We start from the raw sequence: 21,942 nt of genomic DNA on the forward strand, positions 1-21,942 counted from the left end.
AGATATGCAGTGTAATGCACTCTAAATAAGAATCAAAAGGAAATAAAATATATTTTTGTGAGCCAAAGTAAAAATAAGTTCTGTGTGCTGCCTGCTATGCATTGTAGCAGACAGGCTAAGAGAAAAAAACTGCAAAAACTGCTAAAAGATGCTCTGGTCACACCACCATCACATTAAATAGCTGCCATTTAAAAATAAAACTAACTAAATGCCATGAATTGTTTCAAATACTGACTATTAAAGCACTAATGTGAGAATATCTGTGCATTCAGCAAGTGTGAAGCATTTGCATGGAAGTTGTTAATGGGAATGAGCTGGAGGATTGAAATCCTGGTGCTATTTGTGACTGAATCCCTGTGAGCAATGCTCCTGGAGAAGAGCTGAGAAGCACATTTGTGATCAATGGTTTAACACAGAATTGTGTTGAAATGCTACAAGAGGTTTGTGTACGACTCCTCACAGCTACAAGGGGGGAAAAAAAAATCTTTGTTCAGTGGTTTTGTGGCTGTTATTTGAGCAGAGAGGCAGTCACTGTGTAGGGACAATGGAGAGGGAGAGCTGCAGTTCCCAGACGAGTTAACATGGAGTTATTAATGGAAGAGCACGTTGTTTTGTAAGTAAAGGTTTGTGGGGAAAATTAATCCCTGTCATCGTCATAAAGAGTTGCATATCTTCAGAAAGATGATGGATGACTTTAAGTGCCTTCAGTGCCTTTAGATGCCCATTTTTATAATTTCTTAAAATTGCTCCTCTGAAAAGGGAGACCTCAAAAGCTGCAATATCTCAAGGTTTAGGTTTCACAGTGGGGGATGAAGGGAATCTCTAATTTTATCCCTCTGTCTGGAAAAAAATATTCTTAAAGGATTTGAAATAGAAGACCCACTATCCCTTTTTTTTTTTTTTTTTCTAATTATTACTTTATTTTATTTTGAATCTTGGTTAAAAAACAGTGAACAAATGCCCTCAAGGGATGGACTTGGCCTTCTCAGGATCACAGCCCCAATTCATTAACAAAGGAGGATGGAAAAGTCTTAACCCAAACTATGAGACCACCCAGAAAAATCCAGAAACAGTGTCAGCAGCAGATCCTTCCCTCTTGGCAAGTGCTGGCCTTGAGAACTCGTATTTATATCAGAACAATGGAAATAAAATCATTTTTTTCTTACCACAGGAAGCAATACGAGGCTGAAGAAGCAGACCTTCCAGTTGATGGCCATCTTCTCTCCTAATTTTGGACAAGTTTTGTTTGTTAACACTGATTAGGGCTGAAGCACGGGCTCTCTGCAGATATTTTGGTTGAGGTCTTCACATCAAGGCTCAGATCTCTGCAGCAAAAGAGGAAAATCATTATAAATATATAAACAACAGAGAGAATGAAAAAGAAATGGGCAGGAAACAGAGAACCCAACACTTGCACTCCTTAGAGATCAACCAGGCTTTTGCAGATTTTAAAGGGTGTCTTGGATATCTAATTTAAAGCAAAGGACTTTGTAGGATCAGTAACTTGTGTCAAAGTGCTGGAACAGGACCTGTGGCTGCAAACACCTCAGCTGTACCCAGGGGAGAAGGAAGGGAGGATTATTTTGAACAAGAAATAAAAGACCTGCCTGCCCCATCTCTGAAGTTGTGGCTCTCCCTTCATTATTTTCAGTAGTGTCTTAAAAGCAAAACTGTCTGGGGGCTTCTCAGAGGTCTGGTTCCCAAGACAGTTTGTCCAGATAACAAAATACATTAGCAGACTTGTTAATAACCTGTTAATAAACTTGTTAATCACCTTCCTGAGAACTTGGCAGTAGAGGGGCAAAGGAATGAATTTCAGTCTCAGGCTAAAGATTCATCCAGGACATAATCAGGAAGGATTTATATGAGCACAGAGTTGTCCATATCTGTGACTTCCATTGCTTGGTCTCTGCCCAGAAAGAATTGAGGATTGGGGGAAAGGTGTTTTAAGATTTGGATTTATTTTTCATTATGCTACCTTGATTTGTAAAGGAAAGATTTGTAAAAGAACTTTTAGAAACAAAAGATGTTCAAGTTTTATACTGACTGCAACACAATGCCAGGACATCAGCATTTAGAAAGGAGAGAGTCTTTCAATTAAAAAATAAAACAGGAAAATTAATCTCTCTCTAAATTTTGGGAGAACAATGATTCATGAAATTCACTCTAAACTGATCTGCTTGCTTCTATCCTCACTTGATCAGTCACTCATGCTCTGTTCTGGCACTGAATTTAATTACTTCACTGTATTTCTGATGGTTTATCAAATAATGAGCAATGGATAAGATCTCAGCTGAGGAGGACAGCAAACATCCCTGGTGACATTCAGCCTTGAGGACTCAGAATTCCATTAACAGGAGCAAGACAAAACCAGGCAGACGCATTAGCAGCCACTGGATTTGAAATTGTTTCCTGATCATCTGCACTCCTGTGTGCAGCTCAGCCCAGAAGAGCCAGAGAGGGGTGTGGAGGTTGTGTTCTGTCCTTTCCTTCTGCACCAGGAAATTATTAAAATGCAGTGGAAGGGTGGGAGATGCCTGACTAAAAGATGGACATACCCAGCTGGGGAAAGTGCTGACCCTTAGATTTTCACTTCCACCTGGAAATCCCTAGGTTTGAAAAGTGGTTGTTTTCTGTCTTGTCTGAGTTTCAAAAGAGCTTCTAAGGAGACAACAAGAACATCTGCAAGCCATTTAATGGCTTTTCTTTCACATATTGCAGGGAAAATAAAAGAATCTACTTCATTTTTTGCCTTCAAGGTAGTCATGGAAACCTGCACCAAATACTGGGCTGAGGCCTTCATGTCATCCACAGAGAATGGAGTGTTTATTAGGGAATAACAGGTTCCAGAACTTCTGCCCTGGACCTGCAGCAGAATAATAATTTTATATTATTGAGCTGTTCCTGGTATGTATGTTTCACATACATTCAGAGTCCACCTATTGCTAATTAAAGACTACTTATCTCTATTATCAATTAAAGGGTATTTATCTATATCACAATTAAAGCCCAGCTACCTCCCAAATAAGCACTACCAGCTATGTTATACTGGAAAAATAAACTTGAAAAAATATATAGGCAATAGTGATAAAGCATTACCATTTAGTATAGAGAAAAAGAAATAAATATATCAATATTGGATTTGGAAGGGAAGCTTAAATTATTATATTTTCTTCTGATGTCACAGGTTGATAAATCCTGTAATTTCATTACTGATGCTTCATGTTGTTGTTTTATCTGCATCTGCCACTGTAATTAAAATTAGTGAAGTCAGGAGAGCCAATAACAGAGGAGTTGCACCTTTCAGTTATGGATAAACAGTTCCTCAAAATAATCTTCAGTTGTCTATCTGAAACAGAAGGGCTGTTGAAGTGTCTGAGAATCTGAAAATCAGATTGTTGCCAAAATAGAATGGGTTTCAGGGGCTTATTTGAAGCATGGCTGATATATATTCATCCCCTCTGAAGGTGAATTTCTTTGTCCACTGGAAACATTTTCAGTGCCACAGCAGATTCTTCATGAAAGTATCTGAGTTGCTTCAAGGGCAGGTTGGAAAAACTCTGACAAAACTTGTTCTGCTGCAAGTGCCCATTTCTTTCTCCATCTCAAAAAGTCTCTGCTGAGGACAATTCCTCCATGAGAAGCCCACAAGTGTCAAGTGCACCATCTGATATCAGCAATGAACAAAACCACCCAGTGAGACATTTCTAGCCACGATGGGACTGCTCCCAGGGAGTCATAAAAAAGGGAAAAATCACTGCTCCAAAGGATAAAAAGTGCCTGTATCAAATAGGGGTAAAATTGTTATGCAGCATGGCAGAGTGTACCCACTGGATGAGTGAAATGGAGGAATTTTTTGATGAATGAAAGAGGATTTTTAGTGGCTTTCCAAGGCAGTTATGGGCTCTTAGTGAGGTCTCTCCCAAAAGAAACCCCTGATCTGCTCCTTGTGCTCCTCTGGGACCTGTGCCAGTGGTCTGGAAGGAAAACACCACATTTCAAAGCTACCCACAGTGGTTCAGACCAGTGATGACTGAATGGGAATTTATTATTTAATTAATCTCACTTCAGTGCCCAGCAGGGCCTCCCCCCACATCCTCTTCCTGCCCCATGCCCAGGTGGGGGAATCTGAAAGCTCCTGGAAACATGCAGGAGAAACTGAGGTTTTGCAGACTGAACACATTTCAGAAAAGTCAACCACCCCATGCACAGTTACTCCAATTCTTCTCAGAGACATGAAGAACATTTCCCTATGGAGGATAAACATGGGTGAAGAATTATTGGGTGCAAAATGTATGAGCAGGTAATTATGATAAAATCCTGGAATGGCTTGGGGTTGGACGGAACCTTAAGGATCATCATTCCAACCTCCTGCTATGGACAGGGACACCTTCCACTAGGGCAGATTTCTGGCCTTGGACACCTCCAGGGATTGTCTGTCTTGTTCCAGAACCTCACCAATGTAACTGGAAAGAATTTCTTCCTAATGTCTAATCTCAATCTATCCTCCTTCAAGGTCATTCCTCCTCCTCATGACATGAAAAGTCCCTCTCCAGCCTTGTTTTACCCCCCTCTAGGCACTGGAAGGTGCTCTAAGGTCTCCCTGGAGCCCTCTCTTCTCCAGGATGAACAGTCCCAACTCTCAGCTGTTCCAGCCCCTGACCAGCACAGTGGCTCTCCTGAGGGCTGGAACACCTTCCACTATGCACCTGATATTTTTATATCTTTAGGCTCTCAATAAAAGGCGCAAAACCCACTGCATTATATGATTTCCCTCCTGTAAATTCCTAAATGTGGTATCCCAGCTACATCATTTATTTAAAAGGCACTGTGCCCCTTCCTCAAGTTCCTGCTCACCAGCTATGAGCAGAGTTGGGAACTCAACCCCTCGGTGACCTAGGACACTTCTCCTAATTTTAGAAACCCAGGAGAGACATCCTCACACATGAGCTCATTGTCTCTATTTATACCAACAGAGAGAAGCAGACATGTGAAGGAAGTGTTTTGTCTGACCCATTTTAACCATCTCCTTTAAACTTCCAGCTCCTGTCTCAGGGTGTAAAGGAATTCTGAGCAGCCAGATCGTTTGTTGACATCTACACTGTGGATATCTAAATCTGGACAGAATAATCCCACCTCCAGTCTGAAATACATGGATCAGCAACATGAAACCCTAAACATCAAAGTTGCACCCACCACAAAGGATTGAGGAGGAATTTGATTGTTTGGGGTGTCAATAAATTGATGCTGATATATTTAAAGCAACAGAAAAGCTAAAAGAAAATTTAATACCAGACAGCAAGAGTTCTAAAGCTTTCCATGGAAAATACTCCACAAAGAGCAATCTTATTAAGGCAAAGAACATCTTGATCTTTCCACTATCTTTAAAAGAGTAGTTATTATTTTTTGAAGTGCAAATATTTTGAGTTGGCTTTGTTTACCTACTTCTAAATTTGCTGAAATTAAAGCTTCTTCATGGGTCACAGCAGCCAAGGGTCTGACTCTACTTTTTTTTATAAACCATGAAGGTTTTTATTCTCCCTTTACTGAAAGTTCCTCAAGTCCTTGTTCCCACTCACCAAGCCTGTTGTCAATGACAAAACAGGATTCAAAAGGTCATTACATCAGGAGGTCTGAGAGGTGCATTTTCAGAAAGGATTTACTGCTACAAAGGACAAAACCCTTTTCCACAGCACATGAATGTCTTGAGGGTCTCAGGCAAAAATCCCACACCTTTGTCTGAAAGAGCTGTTAACAAACAACATGGAATTTTTGAATGGCCCACAAGGATGGGATGCAGGCTGCCCATTGCTCCAACACATGAGCTGATGTGGGAATCATAGGCTGAAAAATATCTATTCATGACAGATACATTCAGGCAGACTCTGCTGGTATCCAGTTTTTTCACTGTGCAGGAAAATTGCTGCTTAAGAAAACAAAATTTAAAAGGGAGCTGATACAGCACTAAAACAATTTTGCATGGATATATTTGAAATAAATAGATTCAGCTGCTGCCTGGCTTAGGCATTTCAGTGTTAATAAATATCCAAGTCTGTTAACAATACTCAGTAATAATCCTTTTACTTTCTGGAGGAATAGGCTTTTGAATTTTTTTTCCCTTGCATAAACCTCAGAAAACAGCTGTGAATTTTAGTAGAACTCGCTTTCTAAAAGTGAAGATGAAGGTGTGATTGCAAAAGTAGGAAATTGTAAACTGCAGATGCTGAGACTCCCTTGTACAAACAAGAGTTTAGGTGCCCAAATATTTCTAAATGAAGTAGGATTATTATTTTCATTTACTTCCATGAGGACTTGTATAGGAAATAAACTAAAGCAATGTGTTTTTGCAAGGAGAGTGACTCCTAAAGAGGATTCACAGCTTTGGGGTGGGAAGGACCTCTGGAGATTGTCTCAAAGCAGGGTCAGCTACAGCAGGTTATTCAAAACCCATTTTCAATCAGTTTCTGAATATCTCAAATGTTGAGACTCAACAATTCATCTAATCAACCTCTTTTAGTATTTGACCATTCTAACAATGACCAAGTGTTATTATTTTACAGCTGAATTCCTGTATGTCTGTGCTTGTTGCCTCTTGTCAGCACAGAGAAGAGCCTGGGTCCACCTCCTTTGCAGCCTCTCATCAGGCATTTCTGCACATTGATAAGATCCCCCCAAATCTTCTCTTCTCCAGGCTAAACAGCCATAGGTCTCTGAGTCTCGTGTTTAATTCCTGAATAATTTCTGTGGCTCCTCACTGAGCTCATGCTCTCAGCAGCCCAGCTCTGGAGCAGGCACTCCAGGGCTGAGAGAGAGGAATTATCACCTCCCTTGACGTGCTGCCAGGGCTCTTCCTCCTGCAGCTGGTGGTGCTTTTGGATTTCATTGCTGCAAGGGCACTTTGCTGGCTCAGGATCCACTTTGTGTCCACCCAGAGCTTTAGGTCCTTCTCTGTGGAACTGCTTCCCAGCAGCTGATTCCCAGCCTGCCCTTGTGCATGGATTTATTCCTCTCCCAGTGCAGCACTTTTCATGTCTCTTCCTTCTTCATCTTTCTGCCTGTTTCTCAAACCCCTCTGGTTCCCTCTGTGCAGCAGCACAATCAACCTCTTGGTCTGTCAACCACTCCTCTTAAATTTGTGTAACCTTCAGCCTCCTTGCAGGTGCCCTCTGCCCCATCCTCCTGATCATTAGTGAAGACATTAACCAGCACTGTCACATCAAAAAGATCTTTACACTTCAGCCCAGCCTGCCCAGGCTCTCTCTACAGTCAGTGGAGGTGTAGGTAACCTCAGGGAGCAATTTCTATATCCTAAAGATTGATTTAAGGCCAGGTTGGGAGGGGATTGGAGGGACCTGGTCCAGTGGAAAGTGCCCCTGACATGGCAGAGGGTTGGACTGGGTCACATCTGAAGGTCCCTTCCACCTCAAACCATGCTATGGTTCTATGACACCGTGCCTAATTTTGGACAAAGTGAATTACTGCTTTGCAAGAACCAATTTTCTTTTTCTCTGTTTGTTCAGGCCTGGTGAGGGCAAACACAGAAAATTCCATTCCCAAAGTTTAAGACAACAAAGCATTAATGGTAAGCAAACCTGAGCTCTGAGTTCCCTCTATGCTGCAGCCTTTTCTTACTTTTATATTATCTTAGATCCTTTTATTAGCACAGCCTAATAACTTCCATGTATGTCTTACTTCAGCTGTCCCCCATTACAATTTTGGTGGAGTGCTGGTTTTTGGGTTTTTATTATTTTCCTTTGAGTGGTTTCAATTAAATTGAAATTCCCTGAAGATATGAGCATTATAATTTGTCCTTACAAAGCGCACTCTTTATCACTTCTGTATAACCTGACAGCTCCTGCATTTCCCAGTCCTTTAGCTTTAGAGAATTTTCCTAACAAATAAAAAAAACATATGAAGCTATTCTAAAACAGATTTTAATAAGTGTTGCTCAGCCAATTCAAGAAAGATATCCAAATTTACATGATATGAAGATCTGATTAATTTCTTGGTTATCTGCAAATTATCAGAAACTCTTTGAAAATCCTAATCCTCTATATCCCATCCCTGCATATATGTGGTCACAAAGCCCAGCCTTCCCTGAGCTTTGACAGTTTATGTTTCTCTGGGAAATATGTATAAAACTAAACAAGACTTGATTTTTTTTTTTTTTTTTTTTTAACAAACTCAATTTTAAATGCCTGAATTTTATAAATAAAATAAATTCTCATGATACAATTCTTCTCCTTCACTTATGCTGCTTCTCCAGTACAGATACGATGAAACATGGAAGGTTAATGACATCTCAGTTCTGGATATCTGAGTATTTTGACATTGTAACTTGGAATGCCTGTTTGATGGAGGTGCTGCTTCAGGTTCTCTGAAAATTCGGGTGGACACGAGTGGATCATGTATCCAGAGGTCAAGATTTTCTAACTTATCTTTGCAATGGTAGACTCATGATAGCAGAGGCTGTGGAGCACAACCCATCCCTCCCTGGGCACAGCATTGCTTTTCTTGGCAGGTCTCCCACATAACATCATCAATAAAATTCTTGCCTTGATTGGCATTATTTTCCCTATTGCATTATCCATCAGATTTATTGTGCCCTTTTGTTATTGATGTCCCCAGAGGCCTGAAATGACAAAAGTTCTTAACTAAAGGCCATAGACACTCCAGTGAAAACTACCAAACATTCAGGAAGCATCAGGCAAAAAAAACCCCAAAAAAGTCCCAAACAACAATCATGTGAGAAGATTCCCTCTTCACAGCAGATCAATTATCCTTTTTAAGCATCTGTGGTATGTGATACTTCATTGCTAATATGAAATTAATACTGGGATCATAAAGATAACGATGTGCTGCTCCATTCCAGCAGGGCTTTAAGTGCTGCTTGGCGAGGGCCTTCAGAATTATTATTACTCCACAACCAGGAAAACACGTTCTCTACCTGGTATATCAATATTTTGCAAGAGCTCCTCGGTAAATTTGCTTTCCTTGGCTGGTGGTGTGTGTTTCCTTCCCTGGTTGTAGGTGTAAATGTTGTTTCCCTGATCACAAGGGAGGTTGTAAGTGCTGTGACCTGTCCATGAACCTGTCCATCAGGCTTTGAACCTGCTCAGCACACGTGGAGCAGACATCTCTCACAGGCAGAGGAAAGTGTAAGAGCAGAGCAGAAAATACAGCTCTGGACCAGAGCCTTTTATTCCCATTGTCTCTGAGGATCTTCCCTGGCCAGAACCTTCAAAACAATTCCTTAACTCAAAATATTCCATTTATCAGAGTGTGGTACCACTGTTAACACTCTCAATTAGCCCTGTTGATGTGCTGAGTGATTATCTTAAGATCAAACTGCCATTATAAAGCCACCAGTGCTCCCCAGACCTGAGCCAGGCTCCATGGGAGATGCTCTCAGCTGTGAGGAAATGCCAAGGGTATCTTTAACAAAACATTCCACTCTTTATTTAGCACAGGCAGACTCCATAGGAGTGCTCCTGTAGCTGGTGATGGATCCAAGGCAAGACTCCAGTCTTGGAGCTCCAGAAACAGCACAACAAACTCTGATCACCTCTGGGAAACAAGATTAACCTCCTGCCTGAGAGCAGGACAAAAGTAATAAAATAGGCAATGAAAGGGAGCAATCTGTTGGTTTGGAAGGTGGTGAATACAAAAAGAAACTGATTGTGTTTCCTGATGCCAAAGGAATTAATACAAGATGGTGTGAAGAAAAGAGTCTGGTACAAACTTGGTATTGAGAAAAGAGTACTTGGGAGCGTGGAAAAATTTCCAAGTTGTTCAGAGAGGATGATCAAATGATCTTTCTTTGCTTCATGTGTAAAACTACTTGTCATTTTCCTTAGTGCAAAGTCAGAGGCATCCTGAATACAAGAGCTTGTGCTTCCCTGAGCATTCTGAGCAGGCAGTCTGTGGTGATGCCCAGGTGAACATCCACACTCCCCTCTGCACTTCTAATCAACAGCAAAAGCTTTCATGGGCAAAACTCCAGCCCATCTTGAAAGAAGGATAGATAGGTAGATAGATAGATAGATAGATAGATAGATAGGTAGATAGATAGATAGATAGATAGATAGATAGATAGATAGATAGATAGATAGATAGATAGATAGATAGAATGTGTTTCCCAGCTTCTCACTGGGTAGGAAAAAAGATACCTCTGCTATAGTGATTCCTCAAGCAAATATTGTCAAGCAATGTATCCCAGAGCAGGCCTGGGGCTACAATCCTGTCTCTTCCATTCTTGGGGAGCTGAAAATATATATTTTTTTCTTCTTTTAACAGTTTAACTCTTCTCTACTACACTGAAAGATAAGGCTCAGACACTGCATGAGCACTTGGAAGCTGTGTAATTTTTTTTCCCCTCCACATTTCCTATTGTCCTCCTTTCCTATAGCATTTCTGACAGCCTGGGCTCCCAGCTGTGTCCCATTTTGTGCTTAATAAACTCATTATGTTTGGACATTATTAGGACCTTCCACAGCACGTCTTCTTGCAACACCAGGATGGAATCCAAGGCACATAAATCTGCCTGTCTGAGAGGGAACCATCTCTATCCACGCTGGCTTCTCTCAGCTGCTTCCACACTGAATGCAAGACAAGTAATTGCCCTCAGCAGCACATGGCTTTGCCTTATTCCAGGACAATGTGCTGCTCATCTTGGCAAACAGAGGGGTAATAAAGCCCAAAATCAGTTTGGTTAGCTCAGGGGAGCCTGTGTAGAATAGGCATAGCCCTGAGAGCAGCAGAAGTATCAAATTAAAGAGGAAGAAAATCAATTGAAATCAAAGTCAGTGTTGGGTCAAGAGGTGAAGCTTGGAATAGGAAGAAAGCTTTCGACCATCAGCAGAAAAAAAAGACCTGAAAGTGCCTTCCAGAGAGAGCAGGAAAGTAAAAATAAATTGGAATTTTGAGAGGACTCCATATAACACGAATACTTTGCAAATACTTTGAAAAATAGGTACAGATTCCACATGGCTCTGATTCAGAGCTGGATCCCACATTTCACCTCAAAGCACAGAGTAAACTCATGTCTCTGCCATGGGGGGAAATTTGATGAGGAAAAATGCATCCCTGGAGGTGTTCAAGGGCATATGGATGTGGCACTTGAGGACAGTGTTTAGTGATGAACCTGGTGATGCTGAGTTAATGGTTGGACTCGATCTTGGAGGTCTTTTACAGCCTAAAAGATTCTATGATTCTAAAAGCTCTGACACAAAAGGCAGTCATAGCCTGACAGAAAGAAATGTGTCCAGAGAGAATATTGGCTAGAGAAAATAGTCTAGACAAAAATTTGTTCTTTTCTTTTCTTTTTTTTCTTTTCTCTTTTCTTTTCTTTTCTTTTCTTTTCTTTTCTTTTCTTTTCTTTTCTTTTCTTTTCTTTTCTTTTCTTTTCTTTTCTCTTTTCTTTTCTTTTCTTTTCTTTTTTCTTTTATTTTATTTTCTTTTCTTTTCTTTTTTCTTTTTCTTTTCTTTTCTTTTCTTTTCTTTTCTTTTCTTTTCTTTTCTTTTCTTTTCTTTTCTTCTCTTTTCTTTTCTTTTCTTTTCTTTTCTTTTCTTTTCTTTTCTTTTCTTTTCTTTTCTTTTCTTTTCTTTTCTTTTCTTTTCTTTTCTTTTCTTTTCTTTTCTTTTCTTTCTTTTCTTTTCTTTTCTTTCTTTTCCCTTCCCCCCTCCCTTCCTTCCTTCCTTCCTTCCTTCCTTCCTTCCTTCCTTCCTTCCTTCCTTCCTTCCTTCCTTCCTTCCTTCCCTCTAGATTATGTAAATATTGAGCTTTATTCATACACTACCACTTCACTATTATTCTGAATAAAGTAGCTTTACCACTTCCAGAAAAAAAAAAAAAAAAGGCAAATACAAATGAATGGAAGTGATTCATTCCCATGTAATAATCATCTTTTCAGCCAGTGATTAAGACTGTCTATATTCATCTTCATTATCTGCTCATGGATCTCCATAGGAGAGTTCTAGAAGATGAGCTGGCCCTGTGGTTCTCTGTAGGGTGGCAGAATATGGCCCTGAGGGAATACCTGGGAAGGTCACAACGATGCAGACCAAAATAATTTTATATGAGCACACACACACATACAGGTGCATGCAGAACTCATTGGCCAACAAATGATGTGTTCTCTTATTTTATCAATTCTAGGTGTCAAAAAAAACCCTGAAAGAAACTCATCAGAACACTACTGGAAGATGTCAGTTGTATCCATTACAGAATTGTTTATACTTCTGTCAGATTTAAGCTACTACAACAAAAATCTTATCTACAGATTGTGTGTGAACAGGAGACAATGGAAACTAAAAAAATGGATCATTTTCCTCTCTTGGATGTGTCTGCAGAAGTGAAAGCTGGAAATCCTGATTATAGATATCCAGCTGTCAGATGATGACATTTATAAATTGATGGGATGGCCATCGGATCAGACACAACCCAACTTGCTATGATTCACATTTTCCTTTCGGTGTCATGTGGAACTGGAATATCCCTGGTGGCCCAGAAAACAATCAAAGTGCTGTTCCTTTCCACTGGATAGCTTTGTCATCTTATCATCATGCATCCCAGTAAAACCCAGGATACAAACACGTAAATCCAACCAAGCTGAAATCCCCTCTTCTCCCACGTGCCCACTGCTCAGTTTGAAATAGGTTGACTCATGTCTCAAAGACAAAGTGAAAATGTTTCTCTCTCCGTGGGGGGGTCCTTCAAAACCCTGGGTGAGAATTATCTCATTAAAATGTGTACCTTAAACCAAAATAATTTCCACAGATTCCTTGTATACTCCCTGAGATGTAATCAGCACATCCCATAGCATTCACAGCCTATATTAGATTATCCTAAATTATATATTTCAAAGCAACAGGTTAATTACATCCTATTTATCTTTATTTTTTATCAGGAGGAAGGGAGGGAGAGAGAAGGATTTGAGGAAGAGCATTAAAAGATGCAGTCCAAACATTAAAAGTTGCCAAAGCCACACTCAGCTGATGAGTAGCATCTTAGAGAGGGTAGCAAATTAAGGTTAAAAAATGTGTTCAGAAACAGTTTTTTTCTTGTTGCTCCAACCTCCTCCCCTTACTTTCCTCACATCAGATCAAGTGTAAATTCTGTTCAAGTCTTCATTTGCACCCACCTTGAGCTTAATATGTAATTTAAGCTCAGCTGAAATGGCACTGAAAAAACGTGGTCATCATCAGGTGCCTTTCAAGCATGTTGGGTAATGAAGGTTTGATCCTTTAGAAACTCTTTAGGACAGAGATTTTGGCCGAAGATTTCACAATTTCGTCATGGTGTTTAATTTGTCAGTTCTCCATTATTCCCTATTTCCTTGGGCACTCTGTGAGAGGGTTTCCTTTAAGCTCTTGCAATAACTACAAGAACAGTGCTGTAGAGAGGGACAAATTTCCCAGGCTGGTTTCTCATGGAAACACAGGATCTGCCCACCCTGCTCAGCATTTGATAAAAACTTTTGAAAATTATCAGAACACTTCCTAATATCCAATCTAAAGAAGAGCAACCTAATAAAGAGAAAGCTTCATCGGGAGATTCACTTCAGCAGTCTCCAAAGGATGCAATTTATTAAGACAAGAAATCCAGCTGTCCCAAAGCCCTCCTTTCTGCAGGCTGCATCACTGATGGCTGCAGATGGCACAGAGCTACATTCAAGTGGCCTCCTTGGGCTTCCTCATCCAAACAGAGGATTAAAGAGAGGAATAAAGGTGGACCAGGACAAGAAAATAAAGGAGAAACCATCAATGTCATGTGAGAGCCAGCTGGCAAAACCCAGGGCAAATTTGCCTGACCTTGGAAATATCCTTGTGTTTAAACATGGAAGCAATCCTTGGAATTCGGTAGTGGAAGCACAGAATAACTTTGGATTATCTTCACAACACTTCCTGGCTCAGGCAAGTCTGGTGAACTGGACTCTCAGTTTTTTGTCATTGTTCCCTGGGAATGTATTCTGCACCAAAGACCTGCTTTTCCTTGAAGGCATCACTCGAATAAAACCCCCAAAATCAACCAACCAACCAACCAACCAACCAACCAAATGAAAACAAAACCACCAAAAAACCCCCACAAGCAAAGAAAAACTCAAAAACCCCACCCCACCACAAACAAATCCTCCACAGGCAGTAGAAAAGGTGATTCTGCATTTTATGGTATTTCCTGCCTCACATCCCAGAGTTCACTTCTGTCCCTGGAGTTTGTTGCCAGCTGCAGCAAATGAGGCATGGGATGAATTTGTATGTTTTTCTGAAACATGTAACTCACTGGGGAGAGCAGGGTAGGGACACAGAGAGGAAAGGAAGAGAATGATCTTCTCTCAGCAAATAAAACTAAATGTGTGATAACCTGGAGTCAGCACAGTGGGAGCCCGTTTTGGACAAGCAGAATAAATTTTGTGCTGGAGTCTGGATAGGATGGAGCACAGAGGATTCTCTAGGGCACAGCTTGGCTGCCATTAGACATGTCCAGAGAACTGGGTATTTTATTGAATGTTTTATTCAGAAACAGCCATAAAATGAAAACGCTGTGTGAGGCAGAGAATAATTTTTCCAGTAATATTTTGCACATTTGGGGTGCGTGTATGTCTCCCACTTAGACAAAACCAAAATGCAGTGGCATGGATTTAGATGTCTTTTGGATTGTTTAATTCTATCCAGCACAGCTTGGTTCTAATTGATCACAAAACCCTCCTTGATGAACAATAATCACAGGTTTTATAAAAATAATTCTGGCTCATGTTCTGCAAAGGAATATCATATTCTATGTTATCTTCAAGTCAACAATGAAAATAATGACAGTTTTTAAATCAAAATAATGTAGGATAACATGAAAACAACCCTTCCAAAAAGGAAAACAAACTAATAAATCCTAAACCCAAATCAGGGCATTAGGGCTTACAGGTCATAAATAAGCAGGTGAATAAAACCTAATAATTATTCAGTGCAGTCATCCAGCTTCAGTCCAAAAGGCCACGATTAGTATCTCTCTAAAATGGAAATTATTGTGTTTTTCTGTCTCTCCTGCCTCTTTAATGCTTCCCAAAGCAAACCAAACCCTGGTTTGCTCCCACATGTAGAAACCTCCTCAAGGCAATCTTCATCTCTGCAGCAAAATGCAGCAGCTTCTGCAGAGTGCCTGGAGTGAGAAAGGAGGACACTGAGTGCTTCACATCAAGGTTACCTCAACATTACAGACACACACAAAATTGATCTAGCTCTGAGTACCTGCTGTTCCTCCTCTGATCACCAGCACAGGGAATAACACCAAATTCTCTTTTTGACTCCTTCACAACGTTCTTCTTTCCAACTGTTTTTAAGTTAATGATATTTGTTTGCATCAGCTGAGAGGAAATTGAAATTTCTTCATTAGAAGATGTGAATTCTTTCCTTCTGCTGGCCCTCTGTAGAAATGAGGTGTCCACCATTGGGTACAAATCCCATAGGAATGTTTCAAACACCTCAAGGAGGCTGTGGACACGCCTGTCCCCAGCTCTGGCCATGCTGGAGAGGACATTCCCCCAGTCAGCCTGGGGACACCAATCTGTTCTGCCCTGCTTCTGTCCACTCCAAGATCCTAATAGGATCACTGCCTCACTCAACCTACTGCAGGTGAATTGGCTTAAATGTTAGGCTGATTGAGATGGGATATTGGGAAGAAATTCTTTACTCAGAGGTGGTGATGCCCCGGCACAGGGTGCCCAGAGCAGCTGCGGCTGTTCCATTCCTGGAAATGTCCAAGACCAGGTTGGACAGGGCTTGGAGCAGCCTGGGATGGTGGGAATTGTCCCTGCCCATGGCTGGGGTGGGGAGTGGATGATCTTTAAGGTCCCTTCCAACCCAAAGCATTTTGTGATTCTATGAAAACGTAAAGCTTTGCCAACCAAGGCCAGTGTGATACAATCAGGTCAGGGAACTCCTCAGGGGCTCAGTGGGAGATCCAAGAGGTGCTGATGAGAGCGTGGAGGTTCTGGTGTCTTCAGGGAGCTGCAGGGCTCCAAAATTTCTGCATGGACTTGACACTTCCAAACTCACAGACCCAAGGTCCTCCAATGATCCTATGGGCTTCCCCCCTTTTTCTTGTATGTGCTATTTCTTACTCTTGATATTTATGATTTTGACTCTCAAACAGCACATTCATTTTGTCATTCTTGACAGAGCAGGTGAAGCTGGGTCTTAGCAATGCATATATTCTGATTTTCTGACTGGAAACATTTTCCAGTAATAAAATATGCAACAACTTCTCCTGCTTTTTAATTTGCCATTTAATCAATGTGTTTGCATCTTGCTCAGTAAATGGTGCACTGTCAGTTTAATTTGTTCAACTCTTGTTGTGCTGCTTGTTCCCAGCCCTCCCTGCTTCCCCCCTCCCCAGAACATAACCAACATATCATTTTGCATCCCATATGGGATTTCTCTGCTTTAACCTAGTAAATCTTTTAATTCCTAATTTGGTATTCTGCTCTAATAGATTCACCCATGAAAAGAGCCCGGAAGGCTGGAGCTAAGAAAAATCACTTTCATTTTCTCACATACTATTGAGTGGTTTAATGTAAAATACACATGCAGTGCACAGTTTGTGATCTCAGATTTTATCATCCACACATTGCAGAGCTGAGTCAAACCTGATCAGGTTTTTGATGAAGGGATAAAGTTTCAAGTCTAGGCTGGAAGCACTCAATAATGGTGAGATACTGAAAAAGATGTAGTTGCATAACAGCAAGGAACAGTTCTCAAGAGAGACTGAAATTTGGCTCCAAAGCACTGGTGTGAAATGTGGACACCACAAGTCATCCAAAGCAGAACGCAGAACTTAATTAACCTTGCTGCTTCACTATTAGGGATCTCCATTTAAATTAATGATCCAGATTAAAGGGTTAAAATAGCAAATGGACAATCTATATTTAATCATAAATGCTATTTCTATTTGTCACTTACATTTTTAGCTTTTTTTTTCCCCACCCTGAAAAAAGGTTAATGAGTTGGGAGACAGAGTTTGGAATTATTTTTTTTAAAAACTGAAGAAGGTATTTCAGGAATATTTTAAGTGAATATATATTTTTAATTTCTTTTTTTTTTTCAGCAATTTTTCCATATTGGACCATGTCATAAGATTCATTCTGATTTAGTTTCTAGCAATTCATAATTTAATCAAGAATTACTGTCTAATAACTGAACAGAAATGAAAAGCACATTTGGAAATGCACACACACGATGTTCTAAGCCCCCCTGCCACGACTGAGGATGGCAAAACAAAGTTGCTCGTGACATTGAAATTTATTGAGAATTACGTGATGAACAAAGAAAGAATCATGTGGTGTTAGTGAATTGACTGTACTGCTCCTGGACAAAGAGTTCTTCCCAGTTAATTACTAGTGTTTAAATTATAAGCAGAGATATTTTAGTCTCTTTGTGCTGTTAATAAAAAGAGTCTGACACCTCCATGGGATGAATCATATTTTGACTTCAGTCACTCTTTGGTCTCTTTGGTTAAAGATGAATCCTGGACTGACTGCCCTCCCAATTCAGAAATAATAAGAGTTTGTACTTTTTTTTTTTCATGTTCCTCCTTAGTTTCACAACACATTGTGACCTCCAAAGGTTCTCCCAGTTTGCAGATTGTGTATTTTCATGAGGGTTTCAGTCAACCTGAAACCCAAACTAAATTCCTGTGAGAGTTCTCAGGGTCTTTAATTGCCAGGATGAAGAATGGTGTTCACCCTTCAGGGTTTGTTCAGAAAAGAATAAAAAAATTGGTCTTATTGCTACAACAGTCCCATTTTCACCTAATTCCACGTCATTCTCTTGCAAGGACACTCCCATCCCTGCAAGTGTCCAAGGCCAAGTTGGACAGGGTTTGGAGATATTGGGATATGGGAGATGTCCCTGGCCATGGCAGGGGGTTGGAAGGAGATGAACTTCAAGGTCCTTTCAACCCCAACCATTCTAGGATTCTATTATGTTTTCTTCCCTCCACCCCCATATCCCATTACAAATATTTTTTTTTCAAAAGTTGCTGTGAGTGTTGACAAATATGGAGGTTGATGACTTTTGTCAAGATTTGTCCCTTAAATATGATTTGGTGCTGGGTTTGTGTTTGTTTTTTTTTTTTTTTTTTCCATTTCACAGCCTTAATTTTTCCTTTTCCAAGCCAAGTTTTGGGTGAGTCCCTTCCATGGCAGTGGGATTGCTTTTAGGATTGTCCACCCTCCACAGCCCCCAGCACTGATGCCACAGGGAAAACCTCCCAACTTGCTAACAGTTACTGGACATACTAAAATTCCTGCAAGATCTGTTCCTTCAGCTCCCAAGGTGTCTGTGGATTTAAAAATGCCAACAGTTTTAAGACATGATAAACAAAAATTCTGATATGTCAATGTGAGCTACAAAAGGAGAAAACAAAGACAAACTAGTAAAAAAAATTCCTCTGAAGTGCCAGTTGTACTCTGACTTCTGAACATCTCTAAAGCACTAAAAAACAGACATGAAGAAAATGCTCTAAAATTGCTCTTGTTGTTATTGTCACTAAGGAAACAACTTCCCAGGAATCTGCAACTTGAGGATGCAGGCTCTTTGATGTTCAGCCAACTCTCTCCCAGCACACTTCCCAACTCTTTGGCACACCAGGTCTGTCCAAAGGGAGATCTCTCCTGCCCTGTCTCAGCTGAGGCTTCACTTCATGCAGGGTTTGAACTCTGAAAAGCCACAATCCAGACTTGCCACAGCATGCAGTATTAAAGCTCAGAGCCGTGACTAAACGGAGGGATTTTGCCTTAAGATACTCCTGCAATCCAACAGCCCTGCCAGGAGAGCTAGAATAGCACAGGAGCTGGGGAATGTGGGAGGCACAAGGCAGAATTTTTTTTTTATGTCTGTTCATTTGTGGTGTTTTTTTCTGCCACACTTCACACACTCCCCCCACACACACACGGTGACTGAGATGTGTGCTGGGTTTGGATTGAGGCAAAAACGGGTTTGTAGAAATTGTTTAACCTCTTCAGCCCTTCAAGCAGAGTGGCCATCTGCACACTGCCTGTTGGGAATGATGAGAGATTGGATCATCTCTGATTTGAGCCCAGGCATTGAAAAGAAGAATCTCAGCTGACCTGCCAACCCACTCAACATGCAAATTATTTATCATTCATTTAATAATAATTTAATAACAGTTTAGTGACCAAATTTCCAGATTTTAGGATGTTCTTGAGTGTTGTTCAATTTCCCAGCATCAGCACAGCCAATGTTTTCCTGAGTTGTAGGGTCCCTCATGTCCCAAAAATCTTGTTAACCTGTTCTGCTGAAATACATTCCAACAGGAGCACACAGATATTCCCTGTCACCAGTTCCACAGCAGACTAAGGAGCAAATAGTGGCTAAATTAATTGAAAAGAGACAGCAGCAACTGAGGAACAGAATTATTTTTTTAATTACTGGAGGCTAAGCCAAGACTTAAAGAAAACTGGTTAAATAGAATCTGTGTAAAGGCTTCACTAATATAAAATCATTTCAGAGTATTTGAAATTTGAAAATATTTTCTTGTTACCATGGAAATGTGCCCATGTCAGATCTGACTTCCCAAAGCTCCTTGGAGGACTAAAGCACTTTTATCCAAGAGCCAGGACATGTCTTTGTAGACAAGTTATTGTGTCCTTATCTTCTCACAGTCTCTAGTCTTCTACTCCCCTTCTCCTTGTGTAAAAGGGTGATGTGGCTGTCTTTAACTCTCATTTCTGAGCTATGTAAACCAAAAGTGCTTAAAAGGTCTAAAAGCAAAGCTGTTCTTTCCGAGCCAACAGCTGGATCCCAGTGAATCCATCTGCCCATGGCAACAAATCAATAACCCAGGGGGAAAATCTCTCTGTGCAGCCAGGGAGGAGCCTTTGCTTTTATGTTAAACTCATCACCCACCTTTGGATCAGAAGTGATTTCTCAGCTACCTCTCTGTGAGCAAGGGGGAGTTCAAGGAGTAGCCACCAACCACCAGTGGTGGTTTCATAGCAGGGGAAAGAAAATGGCTTTAATATTGTAAATATCAAAATGTGTGAAATACATCAGGTTTGGAACCTTCCTTGGCCTTGAGGCTGTGCCATCACTCTTATTCACTCTGCCAAACTGCTTCACCAGCAACCAGAACAGCCTCATCCCAACTGCCTGGGGAAACACTGGGCCAACTCCTGTTTGCCTTCTTTTATTAAATACCTTCTTTAGATATTGCATGGAGAGTTTGGGGATCAGATTCTCCCAGGTTACTGCAGCTTCTGGCTGTTTCTCTCCCATCAGAGCCCTGTAAATGATTATCTGCCTTCCTCACCATTTCCAGTCTCATTGGTATTCATGCCAGGGCTGTCAAGCAAACGCACCTCTGCTGAAGAGATCTTAATGAAAACAGTTTCTCCTCATCTAGGGAGATTCATTTCATCTCGAAAAGACAACAGAAATTTATGTCACTGTGCAGAGTGGAGATAAAAAAGGCACAAATGTAAAAGCCAAGCAATTGAAAAATGTTTGACAACGAGTCTGTGCCTGTCTGAGCACACAAGAACTCTGACGTGAGTTTTCCTCAGATAATTCCTTAACTACCAATTTAGGATAATGACAGTGACACTTTCAAGAAATCCTTTGGGAGAAGAGTAAGTATTTGCTTTTAAATTCTACAAGCCTATGAAGGAAATATTTTGATCTTTTTTTTTTACTTTAAATCCATTAACCCTATGTCCCATCCTTGACATGGAAAGCCTTTGTTTTGTAAATCTGTAAGGGGAGTTAAGAGAGTGTTTTAAAAATCAAAGATGATTTTCCTCCAGTAGTTTCAGACATGCACTTTGTGGATGTTTATAGATAACCAAGTCATCCCAGACTCCTGTAATGGACAGTGGTGGAGGGGAGGTGGGGAGGGGGAAGCTATTATGCAGTACAAGACATCTGATTTATTTAAAATTTTTGCTTCAGGAAAAAAGAAATTAACTTATTATTCTTGTGCTCTGTAGATATAGTGCAGAAATTTATGTGTCTGTGGTGGAGAGAGTTTATTTACAAAGGCACATAGTGCTCAGACAAGGGAGAATGATTTTAAATGGAATGAAAGCAGGTTTAGTTTAGATATCAGGAAGACATTGTTCCCTTGAGGGTGGTGAGGTGCTAGAACAGGCTTCCCAAAGAAGTTGTGGATGTCCCATCCCTGGAAGTGTCCAAGGCCAGGTTGGATGGGGCTTGGAGGAGTCTGGGATAGTGGAAGGTGTCCCTGTCCATGGCAGGGCTTGGAAGGAGATGATCTTCAAGGTCTCTTCCAACCCAAAGCAGTCTATGATTCCATGACAATGATATATTGTGGAAATTTGCTCCAAGTGTAGCTCTCCAGGTGTCTCGTGCAGAGTGTTGTGATTTTGCAATGGAATTTCATTGCTAGTGGAGCAACACATTGAATAAATCCCCAAATGAACAAACAAGTTTCAGTACTTTGACCGATTTGTTTTGGTTTATTCTAAAAGAATTCAAAGAACGTCAGTAGAGCATTTGCTAAGAGCCACGTTAAGAACTTGGGGTCATGTCTCGTTTATCCCATGGCATTGTTGAAAGTTCAAGTTGCAACAAGCAGGATGAATATACCTGACAAACATTTCAGCACTGCTGACATTAACAACACAGGTTCCTTCCCTGAGCTCATTGCACACCATCGAGTAGGAGCTCTTCCAGAGCTGCTCACAGGAAACTCAGAGGGGAAAACTCAGAACAAAAGGTGGAGAAAGGTGTAGGTCACGCTGTGTTTCTCCTGTTTTGAATTGTGATTCACGGGTCACTGAAGGCAGCAGTCTGCTGAGAGAGGCAATAAAGAATAAAGTGTGGGATCCTATGGAACATTTTATAAATCCAGGCTTGAAAATAGAGCTTCCAGCCATGGAGCTCGTGGTGATGTTGGCTGAAGTCATGGTAAGA

The 21,942-nt window shown here is 40.7% G+C and overlaps 1 protein-coding gene across 12 annotated transcripts in view; it reads right to left on the minus strand.

The window, feature by feature from the left end:
• ADCYAP1R1 (ADCYAP receptor type I) overlaps positions 1–21,942 on the minus strand; it is a 138,188-nt gene that overhangs the window by 105,133 nt on the left and 11,113 nt on the right. For all 12 annotated transcript variants that reach the window (XM_033054782.2, XM_033054880.1, XM_033054869.1 and 9 more), the window contains one exon: positions 1,167–1,325. In XM_033054782.2, coding sequence (XP_032910673.1) covers positions 1,167–1,217 — 51 coding nt within the window. In that variant the 5' untranslated portion in view covers positions 1,218–1,325. The remainder of the gene's footprint in view (positions 1–1,166; positions 1,326–21,942) is intronic.

The sequence above is a fragment of the Catharus ustulatus genome, chromosome 1 (genome assembly GCF_009819885.2).
Source record: "Catharus ustulatus isolate bCatUst1 chromosome 1, bCatUst1.pri.v2, whole genome shotgun sequence".
Taxonomy (NCBI): domain Eukaryota; kingdom Metazoa; phylum Chordata; class Aves; order Passeriformes; family Turdidae; genus Catharus; species Catharus ustulatus.